The following is a 24165-nucleotide window of genomic DNA, read 5'->3' on the forward strand; positions in this document are numbered from 1 at the left end:
TACTACAGTCTAGTTTGTGATCGGAGTTCTTTACTGACAATAACAGGCTTTATCTCTTTGCCTCCTCCGCCTCTGAATCAATGACATGAACAGTTGGGATAGGGCTTGGTCTCGACATCTTACTAAGGCTACAGATGACCAAAGATCATACTCATTCCAGCAAGTCAAACATAACAGAAAACATTATACCAGGCTGAAGGTTTTCTGGTAACAGGAAGTTTATAATATATTACTCTCGAAATTAACTTAATACTTCTTCATTCTTGGCCTCCGCCTCTGAATCAATGACATGAACAGTTGGGATAGGGCTTGGTCTCGACATCTTACTAAGGCTACAGATGACCAAAGATCATACTCATTCCAGCAAGTCAAACATAACAGAAAACATTATACCAGGCTGAAGGTTTTCTGGTAACAGGAAGTTTATAATATATTACTCTCGAAATTAACTTAATACTTCTTCATTCTTGGCATAGTATGTCTTGCAACAACTTTTGCAAGCGATGCAGGTCAGCTGTCGTACACAGCAAGGAAGTTTTATTTTTCCCCCTCTGTACCTGAATTTTGCGGTAACAACGATTTACATCAATGATTATCGATGGCCGTGCCGTTGGTTACTCAGACAAAATGACGTCGTAGGCAGGGATCAGTGACGTCACGAGTTCTCAAGCGCGTCCGATTTAGGAATACGCACCGATCATTCCCATTGCGAAGTTGTGCTCCTTGGCTTTGAGGCGCAACGCAGCGATACTGTTGGTGCGTCGTTCCGTCTCTACGTGGTCTACGCCCGTCGACGCCATCATCGTTGAGTGACCCGGAAGTGATGTAGGTATACCGGGAGATGTCTGACCAGAGTAGAGTCCTGCCGCAGCGGCGGCAGCGGCGGCTGCGGACGGCGACTGCCCATGCGCGTGGTTCGAAGTTTGATTCGTCATTGCCTTTAGGCCGAAGTCTGAAGGCATGGAGTGCATGCCCATGTAGCTCGGCATGTTGGAATTGGGCGCCATGCAGGACGAAGTGAGTTGGCTAGCTGTGCCCTGGACAGGCCAGTTCTGCATGGAATTTGGCGTAGAGTTGAGGGACTGCAGCCCAGCCCCAAAATTCCCCAGCTGGGCTGTGTTCCATGCACTTGATCCGGTCATCTGCAATCAAAATTTGAACAACGACATTAAAATACATCTTTAAGTTCAGGTCTAGTCCAGCCGTTAGGACTCTGCAACTTCATTATCTTAATCATGAACCAACGCTTATTTCTTCCCTTTAAAATCGTAAACATCCGCTTCCACAAGTACGTCTATAAATCAATCTTCACTATAACACTATCTTACCCTGTGGTATCAGTGACTGCAATGACAAACTATGAATCGGAACACGTGATAAAATATCATGCTTTACTCTCTCAGGCCCGAATTCACGAAGGTGGTACAAATGAAACCATGGTTTAAACCATGGAGCGCCAAGTGTCGCATGGAATATTTCGTTAAGAAATCAGTCATTTGGTCGATGAAATGATTATTTTGTAATGAAATGACAACATTTTGTAATTAAATGAACATTTCGTCCATGAAATGATAATTTCGTTAACGAAACGGTCATTTTGTCGACGAAATGACCAATTTCGTAACGAAATATTCCGTGCGACACTTGGTGCTCCCATGGTTTTTGTCCATGGTTTAAACCATAGTTTCATTTGTACTATCTTCGTGAATTCGGGCCTCAATGTCTAATCGTATTATATCGACCGAATAGCGTAGATATTCTAATTTCTTTGTTTGCTTACGTTCATTGGTCCATAGGCGTCCGGACGGGGTGCAATAGGCATCTCGTAGGGGGCTCCCCCAGCCATAGCTCGCATTGTGTTGAACTGACCGAACCGCTCTCGCTTTCTCCACTTGGCTCGCCGATTCTGGAACCAAACCTACATGAACAGAAAAGCCAACAACAGGTTACTTAGACAGGGCTATGAACACACCGTCACGGGGTTATTCACATTTCACTGGTTGCTCTATATATACTCTCTTTCACAAAACCCCCTACAGCATATCTTGCTCGATCAACAACTCCACTCCATGTTACAGATCTATAAAGGGATTACAGTCAGTGACACAATAAAAATATGTGAAAGTTTCCTTGAGACAAACGAGGGAAATCGTGGATTCATAAAGTTCGAAGAATATAAACTCAGTTATGTTTGTAACAATTAGATGAGACAATGTTATTTACTCACTTTTTCACTCATCACCATAATATGTCACACACAAATACATCATTAATACATTATACAAAATTGTACTTGTCAGTGGCTGCTTCAAGATATTTATTGCATGCTAAATTATTTCAACCAAAGAAATGTTAATGTCGAATTCATTTGAGAAAGGAATGTCTCAAAAAAAAAATCTGTGTACAAGCAAAATTCATGAAAGTGAAGTAATGAAATTGTTCCATCTAACTTGTTTTAGGACATTTTGGTGAAAGCATGTAGAATTTGAAAATTCATTAAGTTGCATGATGTTTCGTCCGATATTAATGAGTTTTAATGTTCTGTTCGGTAATATCATATGACCATTCCATTATCACAGTATTCAACTTGAACACAGAGTGGATTTTCTCTTTAACGTTCCCGATGCAGAGATGGAGAGGGGGATACTCTTGAAAACACCATACATCATAAATTTCCTCCTTGTATAACTATGTATTTTACTTCAGAATATATACTATATGTGCCTTTAAATTTTACAACTGTGGAAAAAGGGGCAGGGAACATGAATGTTCATTCTAACTTTGCTTCATGCATTCTTTTGGACCATCTTTTTTTTTTATTCCGTCAATACAGCACCTTTACATGAATCCTTGACGTCATGCATGCTGAGAGGGCAAAAGACACCTGTGTAGCAATTTCTGCCCGATTTTCTAAAACTTTTTTTTTAAAGTATGAATTCGCATAGATCTCCGCGCCCTTCAGCACATCGTGAGATATTGAGTGCACGTAATGTTACTTGGTTTTACTATAGCATCGTCTGACAGTGGATAAGTTTTCACATGGCGTCTTTTTCCCATTCATCGGAAACTGGTAATGATACGGGAGCTCAAATCGCAAGTTAAGTACAAATTTTGATTCGATTAAGACATCGTTACTCTCCACCCGGCTGTTTTCATCCGTTATGATCGGCCCCACACACCAAAGCCAGTTTATCAAAACATTCCCCGACGTGCAATATTCGTTGTGTTAACCCGGCTTAAATTGAATCCCCCATTCTCTTGCTATCAGGAACGGCGAGTACGTCTCCCATATCAATTTAGATTCTATGGCTGTCACTTTGAGTAGCAGTGGGTGTATTTTTGCAGGCAAATGACCTGTGAGAGTTCAGATTGTTGTGCTCCCGTAGCACAATAGGTAATATCTACGATTTGCAGTTGCATTCGTCGCAGATTTGATTGATCTAACGCGCATCCGAATGGACTTTGTCGCATGCCAACGAAACTGGTCCGCCTCGCTTTCCCACAGCGTGCGCATCACCGCTCCGTTTCAAGGCCTGCGCGCCGAATCGAACGTGACAGCAGGGGTCATGCTGACTATGACCCACCGGGTCCGCGTCGGGCTGGGTAACCCGAGCCGGTGCGGTGATGCGAGCTTTCGAAGGCATCACGGACGGGAACGCGAGCCGAGTATGTGATGTCACGTAGGGAATAGTGTTCCACCCATAACAACAAACAGACACAAACTCGTGTTCTACAAATAAATATGCACTTTGAGGTGACTCTTTATGATTGGTATTGATGCCGACAAAAAATGGTTGGTGTTTTCGTCTTCAGGCTCTCGCTCGATATCAAATCCAAGGACACAACCTTTTTCTTTTTACCACAAACGTTCCTCACTACGCGAACATACCATCATAACATGTCTTGGAGAGTCATTTCTCTCATTTCAAAGTATACCCTCTTCCCTGGGTTACATGAATGCATGTACAATACCTGTATATTCATCATTCTGGTCTGGTCTGCTCATTCTAATTTCTATCAAGTTCTTGAATTATTAATGGCGTCACGTGGACCCATCATGTTACTCTTGCGGTATATTAACCTTTCCCTTTCCTTCCTCTTAGGCACAACAGGATTTAAAGACTGATTATTAAATACATATATTTTTTTTCCGTATACCTCACACTCATAATACATACACACACACACACACACACACACACACACACACACACACACACAAATATAATAGCCTATACCAACATGGCCTATACACAACGCCTGTTAGACTCTTATTTGCGCTACATTATGACCATCTAATGCTTGTTGCACTACCAACAGACAAACAACACTGAGTATGTCGAATGTATATTATTAATATTTAAGTACTTAGTACACTGTATCTCGAATTAAGCTGACAGTTGCATGATACGGGTAACCGATAGCATGTTGTAAAGCTACTCGTTAACCAGATGAGAATCCTGCAAACTTAACCAAATTTATGCGACTGCATTTCTTCGCGTCATTCCCTATAGGCCTACAGCATTTCTTACTGAGCAACACTAAGCACGCATATCACGTGGCTATAAAATTACTTACTTTTCTTTCTTTCCTTCTGTCTTTTTTAAATAACAGGTGCATTATTCCCACGCATTCTAATAGAAAAAAAAATGGATCAAATCGGAAGAATGTTTAAAGATAGGTTTTATGTAAGAAAATACAATCGCCTGGTCACATTGCACCAGATCAGGTGTGAATAGAAACCACTATCACCGATAATAGGCAGGCATAATCGAGACAACACTACTGTACCGCCAAGTCCTACACTCTGTGGACCTGGTGGCGTAAACCTACTGAATCCTTTTCGGCTGACACTCATCCCTGAAAGAGAGACAGCTGACAAAATTCGTGATGTTGAAATTGAAGGAGTCCAGTGACACAAACCTATGTAAACCAACCATTTTTTAAACGCATATTGTTACTATGGGTGCGATTTTGCCCCCAGAATATCGGAACAAGAGGTGCTGGTTGAGAGAAGACGTTCAAACTGTTCTCACCGTAAGATGACTGAGACACTCACTAAATGCGGAAACACAGCTTTTCTATGCGAAGGTTCACTGCACCCAGTTATCCATGGGGACTGTGATGACAATTATGATGACTGAGATGATGATGATCGCCTAGGTAACCATGACAACGAGGATGATCGACCAACTACATCGCAGGATCTGGAGATCGGTGGTACTATACTGGAGGACACTAGCGAAATATGGAACCATGTAAGGAGGTGGAACGAGATGATGTACAAAGCTTTCTAAAGCATAGCGCAAAATCTTGACGATGCAACCTCCTGATGCAGAAAGCACATTATTTCTGGATCAACGTGTCTTACTTCGCCTGCACATACCCAACCAATGACTGTACTATTTGCTAGAAAATACCAATTACAACCCTTGGTATCTTAACAAAATAACTGACAAGTCGTCCAATAGGCTTTCAGCATCTTTGACGGTCTCGTTTCCAGCCTATTATGGGTTTGGGTGCATATCCCTCGTCGATCAACGTTCGGCATTACACATTCCAGCCTCCGAGTTACATCTTTCCCTTTCCCGTTGTCCATTCATCACTGTAAAGTAAGAGGAATGGATATGGAATATGGCAATTCATAACCAATTCCTTCCTCCCATACGTCATATCTGCGGTGGTGGTCTCATGAAGAACTCTATCACCGATACGACAGTATCGTTATGTTTGTGGCGTCAAATATAAAGCTGTAGAAATGCTAATCGGCTTATTAAAGTCTTTACTGTCATTGAATTGAAGTATAACGGCTTCGTTTCTTTTCACGTGACAGAAGTCTTATCTCTATGAAAGCAAAATTTAGATGGTTTAATTGACTCTCCGCACAATTCATAGCGATTGATGTTTTAGTTATCGTCCACACTTTATTCAAATATATGACGAAAACGTACAAACATGAGATCTTATAGGGTTTCCGATTCTCCCATTTTAGATAACAAGCTTAAAGGGTGTGTACAGTTCTGGTTGAGGTGAGGATTTAGCTTTTAACGTTTTTCGAGATATTCAGAAAGCACTCTATGAGATGTCAAAGAGCATGCAATTCTAAGGGGTATCAAAAGTTTATTTGATGAAAATCAGTTTTGAAATGGCTGAGATATCCAAAAACAAGGTGAAACAAAGAGATCCTAATTAAAGGCGTGGCCTGTCGCCTTTTATTATTGTCATTTTTTTTTTGGATATCTCAGCCATTTGAAAAACCAATTTTTATCAAATAAACGTTGAATCCTTCTTAAAATTATATGCTCTTTCATATTTCATATAAGAGGTTTCTCATTTTCTCACTTAGGAATGTTCAAAACATGAATCCCCATCTCAACCAGTACTGTACTGTCCCTTTAAATTTAGCTCATTAATCGCAAGACCGTCATTACCTTCACCGTGAAGCCGTTACCATGGAAACTCGGTGTTAAATGACAAAACACAAAATATCTTAAGCATGTGAAAAAGACAACTTATCTGCAACAACGGAACAACAGAACACTGAAAAACATTTCCTCGTTCTGTGTTGTTCGTATTGTTTTGGCTACTATACTAGATCAAAATACTTGACCTAATGAGCAAAATCCACTGGTCCCAGAAATCTCCGTATTTCTTGTAAGGCCTATCATCTTCTATTTCACCAAGTGAATTAGGGTGCTCATAATATCAAGATTCAAAGGTGTCTAGAGGAAAACACTCTGGCTCTCAAAAACAATTCAAGTACAATCCTGCACAGAGATGATCAATTTTCACGACTATGATATCATCTAACACAAGATTGACTAACCATTTTCGTTGTTAGAATCAAAATTATTAACATCAGAGATAATATCGCCAGCGTATCTAAATTTAGCAAATGTTAAAGCAGATCTACCTAGGATACGTCTCATCGACTGGATTATGATATTCAAGCTACAACTGACTACAACGATCAACCAAAATTTGCTTCTATATGTCAATATCATACTGATCGTTATCTCATATCCGATATTACTTTTTCAGTAAGAACAAATCGTCTACAGTACTACTTCTAGAAGACATAAATGGCTTGGCATATACCCGTGTGGAGTTTCGTAAACTTTCTTTCCAGTTGTTATTTACGGTGGGGAGTGACGGAAACAGGTGGAGTCTGTGATGACATACGGCACAGTTTTAATGACGCGACCCGTGGGAGTCTAACTAGGATTAAGATTGTTTTCAAACAGGCGCTGAATTCTGTTTTCGAAAATTAGATTTAAGGCCAGTGACCCTCTCTCTAGAACTGTCAGAAGATCAAAATCTCTTTTCATGTTAGCCGAAGAGTCTATGATCGCTTAGTAAAATATTATCGGAAAAATGTTAACGTTGGTTATCCTTCTATACCAGTAATATAAACTGCTATCTACTCTACGTAACAGATGTATTCACGTGGTATCCACAAAAGTTCCTGAAATATCATCATGAATCATCAACATCATAATCCGATCAGAATTTACAACAAACTCGCCACCAGTCTATCTACGAAGCAATGGACCGCCGAGAGGGGTCGCTATTGCACTTCTATTCTCCGCGGACCGTAATCAAACAACGGTCGTGTGGGGTTGACACACTTGCTCTTCCATGTTTGTACCAGTTCATGGTTCACAAGGCATCCACACGGATGAAAATTCTTCTGATACCACCCCACCCCCGTTTCAACAAATTATTGGTACATCATCAGTGTATTACGTTGTACGCAAAATTGTTGTTGACGTCATCGTGGGACTTACCCCAATAGCCGTGTTAATGGCATGTGCGGTAATACCATGCCCGAACTTTCACAATTATTGCGGCACGTCAAACATCAAGCTTCTTCATGCTATTTATCTTACTTCAGACATCGCAGTTTGAGTAAGTAATGCATTAATACACGCACACGCATCACGACCAGCAGTGACTAGAAGTGACTGAGGACAACCAGTTTAAGCCTCTCAGCACCAACAACTCGTGATGCCATCGACAATGCACGAAAAAGAAAAAGAAAAAGAAAACTGTCGATGATATTCACAGCGTTAATGTGTTGAAACAGGGAGTTGGGAGAGGGAGCCCTCTCCCATTTCCCTGGTTGAAATGATCTTATCTTCAAGCAACCGACGTATCAAATAATTGAGGACACTCTGAATGTGAAACTCTAGGCGTATTGGGTTAAGTGTAGGAGACGAAGACCAAAGAAAAAGCAAAAATAAAAGATGGAAGAAAGAAGAATATGAATTGAATGAGGAGAGGTCGGCGCGGCGAAGAAGATAATGAAGCAGCAGCGGCAGAAGTAGTAGAAGTAGTGCCAGTAGTGTGGTAGTAGTAGTAGTAGTAGTAGTATTAGTAGTAGTAGTAGAAGTAGTAGTAGCAGTAGTAGTAGTAGTAGTAGTAGCGGTAGTAGTAGCAGTAGTAGTAGTAGTAGCGGTAGTAGTAGTAGTAGTAGTAGTTATAGTAGTAGTAGTTATAGTAGTAGTAGTAGTAGTAGTAGTAGTAGAAGTAGTACTAGTACTAGTAAATAATCGATTCGAAGTGAGGCTCACAATCATTGAAAAATGCTAGTAGATTCTTGTACAGTTTTCAGTAACACCTTTTTCAAAATACCTTCAGAATGTTTGAGCACGGGGCTACTAAACATATTTAGTAGCTCCATGGTTTGAGTCAGAAACGACGGCATCACCAACCCTCTCAGCATAGTTTGGGTGTGTCATATGAACAGTTTTTATTTTATATTCGGAACAGTATTTCTGTTTCTGCACTATATTTGGTAATAGACAATTTCTATGCAGAAGTTCTGAGCTCGCTGTCTCACAATACCGATTACGTTCATCTGTTTCACCCGTGGTCATGCCAAGGAGACATCAAACTATGTGTTACCTCCTCGGTCATCCCTACATCAGCTCCACTCATATTCAATGTATTCTCTCATCTTCCCAAGATTTCGAGCATCCTTCATTTACTTCGGCCTTCAAGGATTTATTTACGCCTTGTTATCGTACACTCTCTCTGCAAACCTGTTTTCGTTTACTGCACTTCATCCCAAACACGGCGAACTTTGGAAACTCGGCCTATGAATGGCAGATGGAGTTTACCATCTGACTCTAATTTATCAGTGGCCTTGAACGAGCGTTTCTGTACTTTTCGGCATATTTGTGTCAATTCCATTTCTCTGGACGATGGCATAGTAGGAAGGGCCATGTGATGAATCGGGACTGATGATAAACTTTACTGGAGCCGAAGGAAATGTCTAGCTAATTGACATGTTATTGTTTGTATGTCTGTTTGTTTAATTTGAGTAGAATATTTGAAAAAATACTCTTAGTGGTAGTACCTTGTAGATATCGTTAAATAGGAGTGAAGGGAACTGTTAGGATCACTGGGCAGAGAAATTTGGTCCCATTCCGTTGGTTGGGTACAGGTGTATTGGAATGAGTGATGCTGAAAACTGGAAGGGGAACAATAAGCCCGTCATGATCACATAGCACGGTGGAACCGGGACATCGTCTTGAGACAAAGAGAAAGGAACATTCACCTGTCTGTCACTTGATTCCGAACATGCGACAAAGATGTTGCCTGAGCAGATGGAAAATGTTACGTGCGAATTTCACGGTGAATTTCCCGCCAATTCTTTCCGCTACTTAGTGAACGGAAAACATAACGAGTCTTGTACCGCAATGGGACAGCAATTCAACGTGTCAGTCAACGCACGACACGAAAGCTCTTCACGGCCCTACCACCCCAGTAGTAAAGCTTGATACCCTCTCCCTGCCCGGAGATTCCCGCCCGAGCCGCGCGGCGTAGAGTACCCGAGCGGATCCGTTGCTTGGTTTCCATGGTATGTGGAACAATCGTCTGAGGCGGTGCTCGTGGTGAGGACAACCGCGAGCGCTGAAACAAATTCAGGGAAATCTCTTTTTGCTTTCAACTTTCAAGTGATGTATGTGACTTATGGGTGGCGGATGATAGAGACGCTCGGCGATTTGAAGTGATTTGTCAAAGTTAAGATGCGCTAGCCAAGTGTTAAAAGCCGGCAAACACACCATTAGGCTAATTCAATTGTTATTGATTGAAAGCTATCACTGACAGCATGACCACTCATGAGTTGATTTGAAAGGTACCAGGAGGCACCAATCTCATCCTTAATAGCATGGAGGGAGGGAAAGAGAGACAAACGAAGATGGTTATAGAAGGAGAAGGGGATTACATGTAAAAAGATGAAGACAAGGAAGAAAAATAAAGTAACATAACTATGATTACGATTCGTCTTCTACCAAGAAAAATAGGTGTTTCCTCCTCAAATTATTGAAGAACTGATCGCTCTGGCAATTATCTATTTTCATGGAACTATGAATACGGTATCCAACGAAAACATGATGATTGTATAAACGAACAGCAAACAATACGGAGTCATGCTGGATGATGTATAGATGATGTATAGAACGGCTAATCACATATCAGTCCAATGAAGCAGAGATAGAGACAGCATCCACACATACAACTCATCTCGGCTCCTATTCTCCTCCATATCAAAGGAACTAAACAAGCACACTCACACGCACACGCACAAACGCACACACGCATACAAACACAAGCACACACAGAAACATGAATAAAAAATAAGTGTATTTAGGCTGGTGATTGTTTCGCGAGCCATATACAAATATCACACACAACCCCCCCCAAAAAAAAAACAAAAACAAAAACAAAAACAAAACAAAAACAAAAACGAAAACAAAAACAACAGGCATGCATTTCGTGTTTGTGTAGGATATGTGAAAAATAATTACATAGGGCCTACATGCAAAATATGCTGGCAGTGACTACCTTGTCTCGCCGCTGGTAAGGACTGGATAAGTTTTCCTAAGGAGGTATGCACCTTTTGGTTTTTCCCTTCATCACTGTCCATAACATAGACGACAGCAAAAAATAAACTAGTTTCTGAAAACTCGTGAGAGCATTAAGCATCGTATCGCTTCTGCTGAAATGTGAATGGTTTGAAACGTTTTGGGCACTGGAACTATCAGACTGGGAACTATTGCCATAGGGATCAGTAATGATCGATATTACATTCAAAACTTATTCCGTTGCGTGAAAGAAAAATAGATGGTCTGAAGGATGGAAGAAAAAAAACCCAGCAACTATGATTTAAATGGGAAAAAACCTGCAGGAACAGTAGTCTGATTAATGTGTCATGATTATCAAAACACACAGGTTCTTCAAGAGCGTGGCGGTGGAAGCAAATATGTAATGCACTCATAATGGCCTCTGAGGCTTGTACTGACTGACGAGGAGAGGAAAGAAATCGAATCAATTAACAGCAAATAGCTCCGTTGTTGGTCACCGCGATATTTTGTTTTCATGATTTTTCTCTTTTTGGGGGGCGGGGGGGGGGGGGGGGGTGTGGAAAGAATTCTACCGTCAGTGCTCGCTCCGGGAGTTCATGGATCGTTGGTAAGGCTTTGTACTACTCCAAACTTCATTCTGTCACTCTTTATTTCCATATTTTTTCAAGTTTCTTTTATCTATTTTCCATCTTTTTTATTTCTTCGACAGGGAGCTAATTATACCACGAACGGTAATTGTTGAAATTCCTCAGTACCATGATGAAGAGATCAGAAACGCAAAGCACCAATCCATTTACTGAACTCGTTATACGGTGAGTATACGCTCAGTATTTCATATCAGGGTATTTAAGATGAATATATATACATATATATATATATATATATATATATATATATATATATATATATATATAATACTTTTAATACTTATAATGTAATCCCGTAATAAAGTCTTTTGCTGCTTTAAGTAACGTATTGTTCCACAACGAGTCCTGTTAAAAATCAAAACACAACCTGAGCTGCATGGTCCTAGGTGTATTTCATTTTGTGTAAGGAAGAATGTATTGACTCCTCCCCTCCCCCAAAAAACAAACATGATGTACGAAATCTTTTTTTTTATTATTTTTTATTTATTTATTTTTTTACTGTTGACATTAGTGTTTGAGGAAGCCAATCTGGAAATGGTTTGCTGGCGTGGTGATATTTGTTCAGGATTGTCAAGTTAGTGACATTGTAATTTTCATAACGAAAGTATATGCTTCAGTGTGTCTTCATCCAATCAAACATCGCCTTACAGCGTACATTTTAGTGAGCAAAGTTAAAACCTGTGTGTGTGTTTTTATATCAGCCGGAAGGATGTTAAACATTGTTATAAACTCATCTTTGTGTTCATATGGTTCTTTTTAAGTCACTACCAAGCTTCGGATGCGATCTGCACTTCCTTTCGCCATGTGATAACATCGAGAAGCCAGTGCTTTCGTGAGGATGCGGGGATTTCTTGCTTTGTTGACAATTCGGCCTCAAACCATCTTTTCATAACAACCACGCAGATATCGGCTTTGGCCTAATCAGAGCTTGGCACGATTTTCAACAAACGATGGACGGAGCGAACGGAGATGTCATGCCGAAAAGTGTTTGGCTTCAACGATAGTACACGATGGTAATCAAGATAAGAACGTACAAAACACTCCACAGCACAGCAGCACACATGTCCCACGGAAGACCAGATAAACTTGTCAAGCGGCAGAGCACACTGAATGGGGAATAGAGGAGGCAGGAAGAACAAAACAACATTTCAAAACGAATGGAGAACGGAGTAAGATAGGGAGTGGTTCACAAAGCTAGTCAAGTCATGAACCATTTTTGTTATTGTTATTTTCTTTAAAAGTTGACATCCATGCTTTCCATGATAGTTACGCTTGGTGACCGACAAGAGTTGCTACACCCATTGGAAAACCTAGCTGCCTTTTCCTCCCCACTTTTGCCCTTCGGGTGTATCTTACCCTTGTAATTAGTCGAGCTTGTCTTAATTTATCTCACGACACTTCGCCTAATTGGAGTCGCGCGCTGCAAACAATGACCAATTAGTCCGGGAAAAGGCGGGGTCCATATTTTACTCGTTTCCTCCAGTGACCGGAAGGAAGTTCTTCAAGAGAGTGGCATAAACATGACACGTCATCCCTCTTGTTTTATTTTGGCTTGAGAAGACGATATAGAGAGACATCGTACACAGTGTAAGATCCAAAGAACGGAGGAGCCGTGGTGGAATGGCATTAAGAACATTCAACTACTTAGTATCACAGCTGTACTCGGAAGTCTCTGTTAACATAAGTGTCTGACATTCCCTGCGGTTACTGTTCATGTCTTGTTGATAAATATCATCTCAACATAATTAATCTCATTTTTAGCTCAAAACAAACGTGTACAGGCTCAGTACACTACAATACTTTTTTTAATGTTTCAATTTGGCTACACGGGCCGCGCTTTCTTCTGTTTTTAATTTTATTAAAGGGAGGCTTCGCTAGGTAGCTTTTTTTGTTTTGTTTTGTTTTGTTTTGTTTTGTTTTGTTTTTTTTTTTGGGGGGGGGGGTTGGATGGGGGTAGTGCTCTCGGAAAGGCAAGGTTCAATGGGTCACCCCCCTTTTATTTTTATTTTTTTAGTTTGTGCAAGTGAAATAAAGGTCTTTACGGCAAGTTTGACCGTATCACATGACGCCATTTGTGTTTGTTTATGTACACACACACACACACACATATAGTACAATATATACATATCTATAATAGATCAACCTGTATAACGACTTAACAATTTGATAAGCAAAATGAAAACAATGACGACCAAAAGGAATATGTTATGCTCCTATCATCTAAGATTTTTACCTTTCTGTGTTTTCACAAAAAGGGGCACGATTCGTGACTAAACGTGATCAAAGCAATACCCCTCAATGCATGGTAGCTAAGAATCCACGATATACAGTTCGTTGCGATGCCATGTGACATTTTGCTGTCTTTTTCTTGCACATATCAACAAATCCGACAGCAATGACGACGGCTGAGATATGAGAAGGGGAGTTGCACACCAAACTAATCACGCGAGTAATTAAAAACTGTCTGGTTGGTTGTTTGGGGAAGCGGCACGCGCGGACATCCAATAAACAGATGTGCAGGGAAGATGCGGGAGGAAGATAAGATAATAGAAGCACGTGCCTTGAACTAGACTATTAAATAGCCGCATTTGATGAGAGCAAAACTTTTTCGTATGGCGAGACTGTACAGCCACAAGGTAGATGGTGGAGGGCATATACCTCTTTCACGTCCTACAGACTTTCTGAGCTTTTTGTACAGGCAATTAAACATTTTCGTGACTATCAGCATGAAAATACCACCGTGAGACAGATGAAGCACAAAGGGATGCAGGAGCTCGGGCTGACCGCATCCGACATATAGGCCTACCTGTGTTTTCATTGGTAGTTTTTGGTGACTTGAAGTTCGTTACTATGAGGACCGATCTTCCCCAGACTCTACCGAAAGTATATTCTATTTTGTTACCATAATTATAAAAATCCAATGCACACCTTGACACAACTAAATCCTATCCATGGCATGAATTCCGGAATACTTCGTCTGGTATATCGCATTTTAGTTTCCTATTCGCAAACACCTCTCGCTTATTCACAAACAAGCTTTAATGAAATTCGTCCCGTCTAACACAGCACCGTAATATCACAGAAGCCTTATCACCTGTAATGGTTACCAGCAAGTTTAAACGCTTGCAAAACACACATATATACACAAATGCACAAACATTTCGTCGCAACTAATTCCAATAGTAGATACTCCATTACAAAAACATGTGAAACTGTATTATTCCGTAACATTCATTTCAGTCCAATTTGACGAAAAGTCTACCATTATATCCTTATGAATAAACGTCATCAATTAAGTCATCTTGAACGTGGTATGGGATTGCAATGAAACAATCACTTCATAGTGAGATATTGATAAGTAATTGAAAAGTTATTTTTGACTATGATTATCAAGAAGGTCTACATTTCTTGTCGCTGGCAGCGTTTTACAGTTGTTTGAACACGTACTCTATAGTGATTGATCGAACAAGCCATTGATGCGGTGTATTTACTACAAAAGTGGGCACATACACCAGGCACAGCTTTGTTTAATCCTACATGCGTTGGCAATCGTTATTGACTGTCAAGGAATGGCGGAGTTCGTGATTTCCCCTTCACTTGAAAATACGGACAACATAGATTATCACGAAGTAAAACAAAAACAAAACAACGAACACAAAACAACGAAATAAATCGAAGACCACCCTCCTGCACTGCGTGTGTTATTCTGAGTATCTCTAAGCTCTGAATCACGGAGTTGTCTGGCGTGGGCCAACAAGTGCAGCTAATTGGGATTGACAACTGACAATACTCGTCAATTTCTACGGATCATCTCGTTTTATCTCCAGACTTCTGACCTCGACGCAGGTTACACATTCACGGGCGACGACGGCCTCCGGGACCTTTGAGGGAGTCGCATCCCAAGCATCGCAGCCCTAGTGGCCACCATCCCCCGTCTACCCCACCCTAACCCTCCTTCCTACTTTTGCCAAACGGGAACGTAAACCATAATACTATTAATACACTTTGTCTCATAAATGTCCTTATATCTTATACAAATTTTTGTGTTTCAAAGCAATTCCCTGTTTAAAAAGTCGATGATGAGGAAAACAATGAGCATGCGTCCTCGTCTTTGGGATATCTAATATTCTATAGCAATTGGCTTGATTTAATATATATTAATGAATGAATGAATGAATGAATGAATAGATGAATAAAAATACATAAATAAATAAATAGACAAATACATACATACATACATACATAAAATCAAACCCAAACAATAATAATAAAAAAAAACCCATATCCATCTTTATAAGATGTAGACTCATCTAAACGTCATAATCTCGACGAGATTTTGGGATATCTTTTGATCTATCTTTGAGCTCTATAGTGATTGATCAAACAAGCCATTGATGCGGCATCTCTGGCATACACTGTATCTGCTAGGGCGCATTGAAAGACCAAAATTCCAACTTTCATCTCAACAAACTAAACATTTCCTTTTCGGCCATAAGGAATACTGGTACTAGTATTCCCTTTCTCTTTTATAGATACACACATGTACACACCCATACAAACACACCCACCCAAACACACCCAGGCGTATATTAACAGTGAAAATCAGATACACACTGGAACGTTTGTCCCACGCAGTCCACCCTCAGTCACAAGCAAACAAGGAATATGTGCGATTTCACATTTTGTGTGTGTGTGTGTGTCGACTTCCTGCAACCTATATCAAGTTGATTCGTTTCAGTTAATTGAAATCCACGTGTAATTAAAAGAAAATCAACTCCGTGACTAAGCTGAGCGGGAATTCATTGATATATATCATCATCTTCTCCAATATGCATATTGTGACCGATAACTATATTTCCGCGGAATGATAATGATAAATTTGAGAACTATGATGATAATTCGCCAAAACAAAAGAAGTCTGTTGATTCCAGATTGTTATTCACTCTGCCATTGTGGTCTACAGTCAAATATTAAAAAGGATCATGATAGTTTCATACAGAGTCAAACGAAGGCTCTGTTACGTACAGATTCACCCCCACACGATAGCGATGTCACACGTTTCCCGTATGAATTCTAGTACTGTTAGCTGAATCAGTTGTCGAGTCGTGAAGGGTAGAGCTTTGCCAATTGTAATGGACATTATCTCTAAATCGGTGTGTATTGAATGAATAGGATACAAAAATAGCTCGCTGTTCGATCACGGGGTAAATGTAAAGGAAAAGAAATGGAACAAGGATTAAAAGTTGCCATCTGTCACTTTGGGACACACAGCAGTTACGCCACAACGTGATTATAATGACGATGACAGTATTGTAAATGATGATGATGGTGACGACGGTGATGATGACGATGATGATGATAAAGATAGTGATAACGATGTTAGTGACGACGATGGCGATGGTGATGATGATGATGATGATGACGGTGATGATGATGATAGTGATGATGATTGTGATGATGAAGATGATGATACCGATGATGATGATGATGATGATGATGATGATGATATTAAAGTAAAGAAGAAGATGATGATGAAACTGATGATGACCATGATGATGAAGGTTTATGGAGTACTATGTTGGCTATATTTGTCTGCATCTACTACATACGGTATAGAGTAGTATTACAACACCAATATACATTGATGACTACTTACACGATGAACCTTGATACACTTCCATACAACTATGAAAAAGGCCATCATTTTTCTCATGGACCGTGGTGTACTTCAAGTTTAATACTTGCGGGGTTAATGGATATTACGACATGATAAGGATTTGAGAATGTTCACTGTTCGTGAATATCAATCCGTTTTTTTTTTATTATGTCGAGCAATACGAATGTGAAGTAATGAATTTGCAAGTGGTGCTAATTGGTAAAATACTGTAGTACTCTTTGAATACAATATTCCCTTACTTGGATGTTTCGTAGCGCCGGCCCCCACAGCCCGCAATCGTTTTCATTTCTACACTGTAGTCCTGTACCGACTTCCTGGAAACACTGTGTAACCCTAAACTTAACCCTAGCAATCTCACAACATGTTTGAAGTTGACATCTCGTATCAGAATAGTACGAGTTTCACTTTAACCTGTGAAACTTTTTATTACGGGGAGAGGAAACGTAAATATACTTAATTACCTATTCGTTATGTCTCAACATGAAGTTTTTGCAAAAACCGTGATGAAAATGAAGACCAACAAGGCTCATTTATTTCACTTTGCTAATATCTTGTTTCGGAGCATTAAGCTTAAGTTCAAGGGATGGTACAGTATTGGTGGAGATGAGGATTGGGCTTTAAACTTTTTGCGAGATACCAAGAAAACACTTACGATGTAGTACAGAGCATACCATTTTAAGAGGAAATACCATTTTAAGAGAAGTTTATTTGATGAAAATCTGGTTTGGAATGACTGTAACATCCAAAAACAAAGTGAAACAAAGCGATCGTAATAAAGTGTGGGTCCCACACTTTATTACAATCGCTCTTTTTTAGATATCTCAGCCATTTCAAAACCAATTTTCATCAAATAAATGTTGAATTCCTCATAGAATTACATGCTCTTTCATATTTCATAAGAGGCTTCTCATTATCTCACCAAAAGATGTTAGAAACCTGAAATTAGGTCTCAACCAAAACTATACAATCCCTTTAAGCTACAGAAGCAATTCGTTCCTGTACCTCACGTCGATCCGTGATCGGGGTCTCTAGCAAATGACTCGTATTGCCTTTAACTTCGTGCAATTATTTTGGAAGTCCATGGGATGAAGACATGGAGCGGCAAGTAACGCTGATAATAAATAAGCATCCCCTGTCATGTCCCGTTACGCGGACCCGTAAGTCTGGGCACATCAACACGCGGGAACGGCCGGAGCCCGTATCACCGACCTTGGTGGCAGATTTACGGCGCGAACATGTGCCGCAAAAGGGACTGACGGACGGAATGTGCCTCGCCGAACATTAAGGGCATCTTTCGCATGTTCCGACGCAAACCAGTCTTTCTGGTCGCATGCGCTGATGCCCGATGACAACTGGATATCGCACGACCTTCGATGCGGCTAGTCGGCATGGGAGCGAACGACCTTTCGTCGAGTTATTTAAACGTTTCACGACAAGGAGTGATTGTTTTCAACTGCTCGCCAAAGACACGTACCGTTTCCTCTTACACGGAGTGTTATGGCGACATCTGCATGCTACTTGAGAGTGAAACATGCCCCTAAATGACTTGCAACATTCCTTTCAAAGATACTCTAGCTCTAAGTGCCTGGTTGTGTTTGAGGTGGAATTTGATTAGTTTGTCGTAATGGACATTATACGTACTTGATAGGACATCGTGTCATGTCAAGAGAGCGTTATGTCATCTTCGATGAACATTCATAAAACGTAAAGAATCACAACTTGTCCACAAGTGCCTATATCGTATAAGTATGTGATTAATTCATCAGGTATAGGAGGTAAAATAGATTGCCTGTTTAATACCATAGAGGTGGTGTCATCATACACAGCTTACTAATTAGCCCCAGGAAGCACTGCATCTTAAACTTTGATTACAGTCATCAATCCAATGCCTCCCTGTATATTTACCTGTACACGTGCCTCCGTCAGATCACATCGAAGGGCAAGTTGCTCTCTGCAGTACACATCGGGGTAGTGAGTCTTTTGAAACACTTTTTCCATCTCATCCAGCTGATAACTTGTGAATGTCGTTCTATTCCGTCGCTTCTTCCTTTTGGACGCAGCGTCGTCGTTCACCGCCCCGTTCAGAGCGCCTTCGGGTGAACCGTGGTCGCTGAGATCGGTTTTCACCGCGCCTGGACTCGACGCGGTGGGCGACTGCATGGCGGTTAGTCGGCGGTGGGCTTCCTCCATGACTACCCCATGAGCCGCGGCGGCTCGAACCGCGTTGTGTAGGTGGAGCTGACTATTAGTAGTCCCATGCATTGTGGTTGATGTGTGGTCTTTGGCGATCCCGTCTCCTGTAGCGTCTCGTTGCAACAATTTCAAACTCTCGTTTGTCATCCTCGCACCTCTCCAATTCTCCGCCCCTGCCAGGGATCCCGGACTCACGGCGTGGCTTATCTTGGAAGAATCCCCCTCGACCTTCGTGAATTCGGAATTCGTCTGACCGTGCTGGTGACGTAATGATGACGTCACACCAAACGATCGAACATTTGTCGCCTCTGATCCAGGGAATCCCTCTCTTGGTGGACGGCTCAGGGAGCGACAATCCTCCAAACCAGCGACTGTTGGTTCAGGGAGCTTGAGGTTGCCTGCTGGCTGAGAGGACTCAAGCTGGAACGAACAAGATAATGGTGATGAACCGCCTCGGAGGCTTGCAACACGTCCGAAATTGTCGGCGGGCGGATGCGCTGTCGAGCAGTCAAGGGTAGATCTTCCGCTATCCACTGAACAGGTGCGGACACTATCTGCGACATCCCAAACAAAGCAGCGGAGAACGAAAGAAATGAAAAGTGAGAGAAAAGAACAACAAAGAAAAAATGTCAAGTCATGGCAATAAAATGTGAGGAAAACGTGAATGACAATGCCAGAGAGAGGTTATCAACCGCTTCCTACATTTTTTAAACTTGATAAACTCATGGTTTTGAAGTCAAAGTCCGATCCTCAATCAACATACTTTAATGAAATCACGGACCGCAACAGAAACTAAGAAAACATAGAGTTACCACGAATCCTGAATCTGGACTTAAGCTGTAACTAATTGCGTAAAAGGTTATGCATATACGGACGGATCACGAAGAAAAAATTAGATCCTGAAAAAAAAAACCGCAAAAAGTTAAAAACCATCCTAATCAGTTAGGCCTACGTCATTATCTACAAAGGCTCCTGGATGATAGTACCGGGTGTGAGAAGGTGGAAGTAGCAACATTTAAATGAGAATTTAACATTGGTGGAACGCATTCCTCTGAAGAAGTAGAACGTCACAATGCCGTCATAGAATGAACCACGCAAATTAAATAGGGCATAGTGTCCATGTCAGCATTCGGCTGGAGTCTGGAATGCAGCTTTGCTACAGAAATGGTACATGTTCATCTCGACTCGGCTGGTATCTCACAACATTGTCCATCACCTCATTGTACATCCACCATAATCGAGATATGATGTACAAATCAATTTTCAGAGTGTTCACACAATGAGGGGATGTCTTTGAGATGTGATTGTTTGGAATAACCTACTTCGTTGACGTTTAATATTGTAGAATGGTATAAAAGTCCGCCACACTGGTGTAAACAAAGTCTGATAATTTCAAGGATTTGAATCACCATTGTATCAGTTACTGAGGCATCCCATAGAAGTAATACTCTCTCTCTCTCTTTCTTTCTCTCCTCTTCCGTAGCAAAATTCTACCACTCTGCAATAGTTTTCATGAAGGTACAAATTTGGGGTAAAGCGCATTCGAACAAACTCAGAATGTAAAGACACCAATCCTTTCATTGGTGTTAATATACATATCGTTTGTATCTCTGCAGTCACTTCAGGTAATGAACTTCCTCCCCCTCCCCCCCCCCCCCCCCCGTTTGAAATCCCCAGTTTTGCTACTTTCTCTATGGTTTTGCTGTACTGGGAAGATAGTCCTATCTCTGAGTAACATCGGAAGGGGCTTGAAAGGAAAGATGACTTGATTATTGCATTATCACAATAATTGGGTCGTTGTCATCATAGTAATGTCATATGTCATATTTTAGGTTACTGTGAAGCATTGGGAAGCACGCCTTCATAACTCACATCAGTGTTTTCTACCAAAGGGAAGAAACCGCAGTAGGCCTATATCTCCGACTTTGTCAAACTCTTTTTTTTTAATACGTTCTTGCGTTTTTGTTTTTGTTTTTGTTTTTTTTACAACTAGACTATTCAAAGGGTAAAGGACCAACGCATTATTTTGACAATGAAACAAAATACATGTATAGTGAAATACTTTACGAGCGGACTGATGAATTTCTGGTAGTTTGAGAAATATCTTTTCACATATCAGATAATTCTTTAAGGCCCTTTAAATGTCTTGTTAATAGTGGGCTCAGGGATTTTGGGCAGTGGAATTTGTGACTCATTGCAGAACCATTCCTCGAGTCAACTTCAGAAAAGAACTTTAAAAATGCCAATAAGCAAAATGATCATACTATAACAAAAACAAAGAGACACGCACAGTTGTTGAAACATTCTACCTTTAAAATGTGACTTAAGTGATATTTTCGATATTTTTCGCGATGGCGTCGTTATGACGGAACAAAGGTCAATTATCTTTTTAACCACATCGAAAGAACGACAGTTTTGCACAAAGGAAGACGGAAGAGAGACTCGCCCATCGTGTGTGCGGTGAATGCACGATAGTATCAGTCGCTATCATCTTGACCTTTACGAGATGAGCCTCAGAACTCGCGTAGTGGGATCTCCTGGTCCTAACACAAATTGATCTTGAGACATACTGGAGGTAACTAGACGTGATAGGATCTGACGTGAGAGGGTCTTAGCGACGATCACGGAACGGAACATTCACGAGGCTGTCAGCCGGAAACTTTGGCGTAGCTCGTCTCTAAGCATCGGGAGTAATTGCTGGTGCGTTTCTTCGGAGAAAACGGCTCTTACTATCATCACTGACATATATCCGAAGTATACTGGTCATGTCTATGACCCTGGATCGGATATCAAAGATGTGGTGGAATTACCGCGTCGTAATATGCCCGGGTGTTGAGCTAATTCAGTATTACGAGGGGAGAGACAAGTGCCACTTCTTTTACTTACACGCCAAACAGTGGGGCAATTTCCACGCGGCTGAAGTCAGTGATTGAGATAAGAATAAAACGAGTTTTGACTTTTGTTGTTTTGTTTTCTGTGTATCTCAAGAACCAATTTATACAAGCACTGTGGCAGAACATAGGCCCTATATCTTACATTAAAGACAAAATGTGAAACTTTTTTTTTTGCGTATAAATATATTTTTCTAAAAGGTAATTTTTCGATTTTGCGTATAAGCGAACCAGTGAAACAAACAGGAGTAAGGACATCACATCACTTTCTCGGGGCCTAGAACCCATTTGGGGCCAAACAACGTTTTTGGGAAACGCTACGACGATGCGATATTGCTTTTGATTTCATCATCATATGAAAAAAAAAAGAAAGAGAAGTTTTACGTCAGGTGTCAAAGATTTGTACAAAGCAACCTTCGATATACTTCAAATCATATTTCATGTTTTGTCATATTTCGTTGAAAAATAAAATTTGCCAAATGCCTTTAGCAGGAAACGCTGCGACAATGCAACACTGATTTTCTTGATTATATACAAAAGACAGGAAAAAAGCAAAACAAAACACAACAACAACAACAAAAACCACCAGAGAGCATTTCAGAAAAAAGTTTTGCGTCAGGTGTTACAGATCTCTAGAAAGCAACCCTCGATACTTCAATCATACTTCATGTCTCGTAACTCGTTTTACGTTGTAAAAAAAAATGAAACAATCTAACATACAGATACACACGTAGCGTGAAAAAACCTTGTCCAACATATCTGCATCCTTGTCGGTAGGCCTTCAGTGATGGACGGCCCAGATACTCTAATTGAAATTGGATTAACCTGCGGCTTAACCGCACATTTCTGTGGGGGAATTCCCACTCCCTCCAAATTCTCCAGTTTAAAGAAATTGTTTCACGTCATAATAATCGCGAAATAACAAAATACATGAATTGTGTGTGTCCATGAAGGGACACAAAATCGAAACTAGCTAATCGAATATGAACAGACTTCCTTGTCTTTTAAAACACTTATTTTACTTCATTAAAGTCAACATAGTAAACACTAACAGGAGAACGTTTCTCACAGTCGGACCAAGAATATGAAGTCATGCAACTTCAAAGTTTCTCAGCCCTTCACGATGTCGGCACCATCAATATAACTAAGCCTATGCCACAACGATGATGCCCTGACGTCATTGTCGTGCAATACTCCTAATCCTATTGAGTTTTCAAAATCAATCGTACGAGTACGTCCTTGATATCAACGCTTCAAAATCCCTTTACGTTGTGGTCGTTGTTAAATCAACAGATAATTATAAGTTTGTTTTTTTTTAATCCCTAAATATACATGTAGAAAGAATTTTGCGAAGAAGTCAATGGTAGACGTGTGAGGCAATGACATCTTCGTTTCAACTTGTATAAAGTGACTGTGCTCAGATTAGGATACACTCTGAATTCCGCTATTTCCTCATTTCTCTGTCCAATCAACCAAACTTTCACTGTTCTCTTTTCTTTTTGACATCACTTCATTTCTATCACTCTTTTTAAAGTTCACTATCTGACCACTTCCAGGTAGAATCATACTGTAGCCATGGAAGTGAAGATAGGAATCTCAGGTAACATTAATCCACTGTGACTTCGGGTTCCTGGTGGCTCTCATGCGACGTCTTGAGATTTTCATTGTCGGTTATACGGTGTATTCCCGCATTGGTCCTGGCATCGCTCATCATACGCATTTTCCAACCCAAGAGGGCGCTAAAGTACCAAATAAGATGGAGCGAGGACTGAGCTGCAAGGCTTGAGTTCGTCTTTTCATCACTTCCCACTCGCAACGCGAGAAACGATCAATGCCTTCCCACGGACATCAGTTATTTGGTAATGACTCAGGATTTTATTGGT

General features: G+C 40.7%; 1 protein-coding gene across 1 annotated transcript; it reads right to left on the reverse strand.

Moving 5' to 3' along the window:
* Positions 1-680: 680 nt before the first annotated feature.
* On the reverse strand, positions 681-19538 carry LOC139743038 (homeobox protein aristaless-like 4). The gene is made up of 3 exons (XM_071653546.1): positions 19104-19538; positions 1781-1918; positions 681-1142 (listed from the first exon to the last, which is right to left on the reverse strand). The coding sequence occupies exons 1-3, from the start codon at positions 19536-19538 to the stop codon at positions 681-683; spliced, it is 1035 nt and encodes a 344-aa protein (XP_071509647.1).
* Positions 19539-24165: the final 4627 nt, after the last annotated feature.

Source organism: Diadema antillarum, unplaced genomic scaffold (assembly GCF_040938485.1).
Source record: "Diadema antillarum isolate AM-2024a unplaced genomic scaffold, OU_Dant_1.0 seq00001042_RagTag, whole genome shotgun sequence".
Classification (NCBI taxonomy): domain Eukaryota; kingdom Metazoa; phylum Echinodermata; class Echinoidea; order Diadematoida; family Diadematidae; genus Diadema; species Diadema antillarum.

Bases quoted from the DNA above. Each gene is read 5' to 3' on its own strand.
- LOC139743038 (XM_071653546.1), bottom strand. From the start codon at position 19,538: ATGACAAACGAGAGTTTGAAATTGTTGCAACGAGACGCTACAGGAGAC. The intron at 1,919-19,103 runs GTAAATATACAG...CTGTTCATGTAG, and splicing joins TGACGGAGGCACGTGTACAG to GTTTGGTTCCAGAATCGGCG. The intron at 1,143-1,780 runs GTAAGCAAACAA...TTTTGATTGCAG, and splicing joins ACGCCTATGGACCAATGAAC to ATGACCGGATCAAGTGCATG.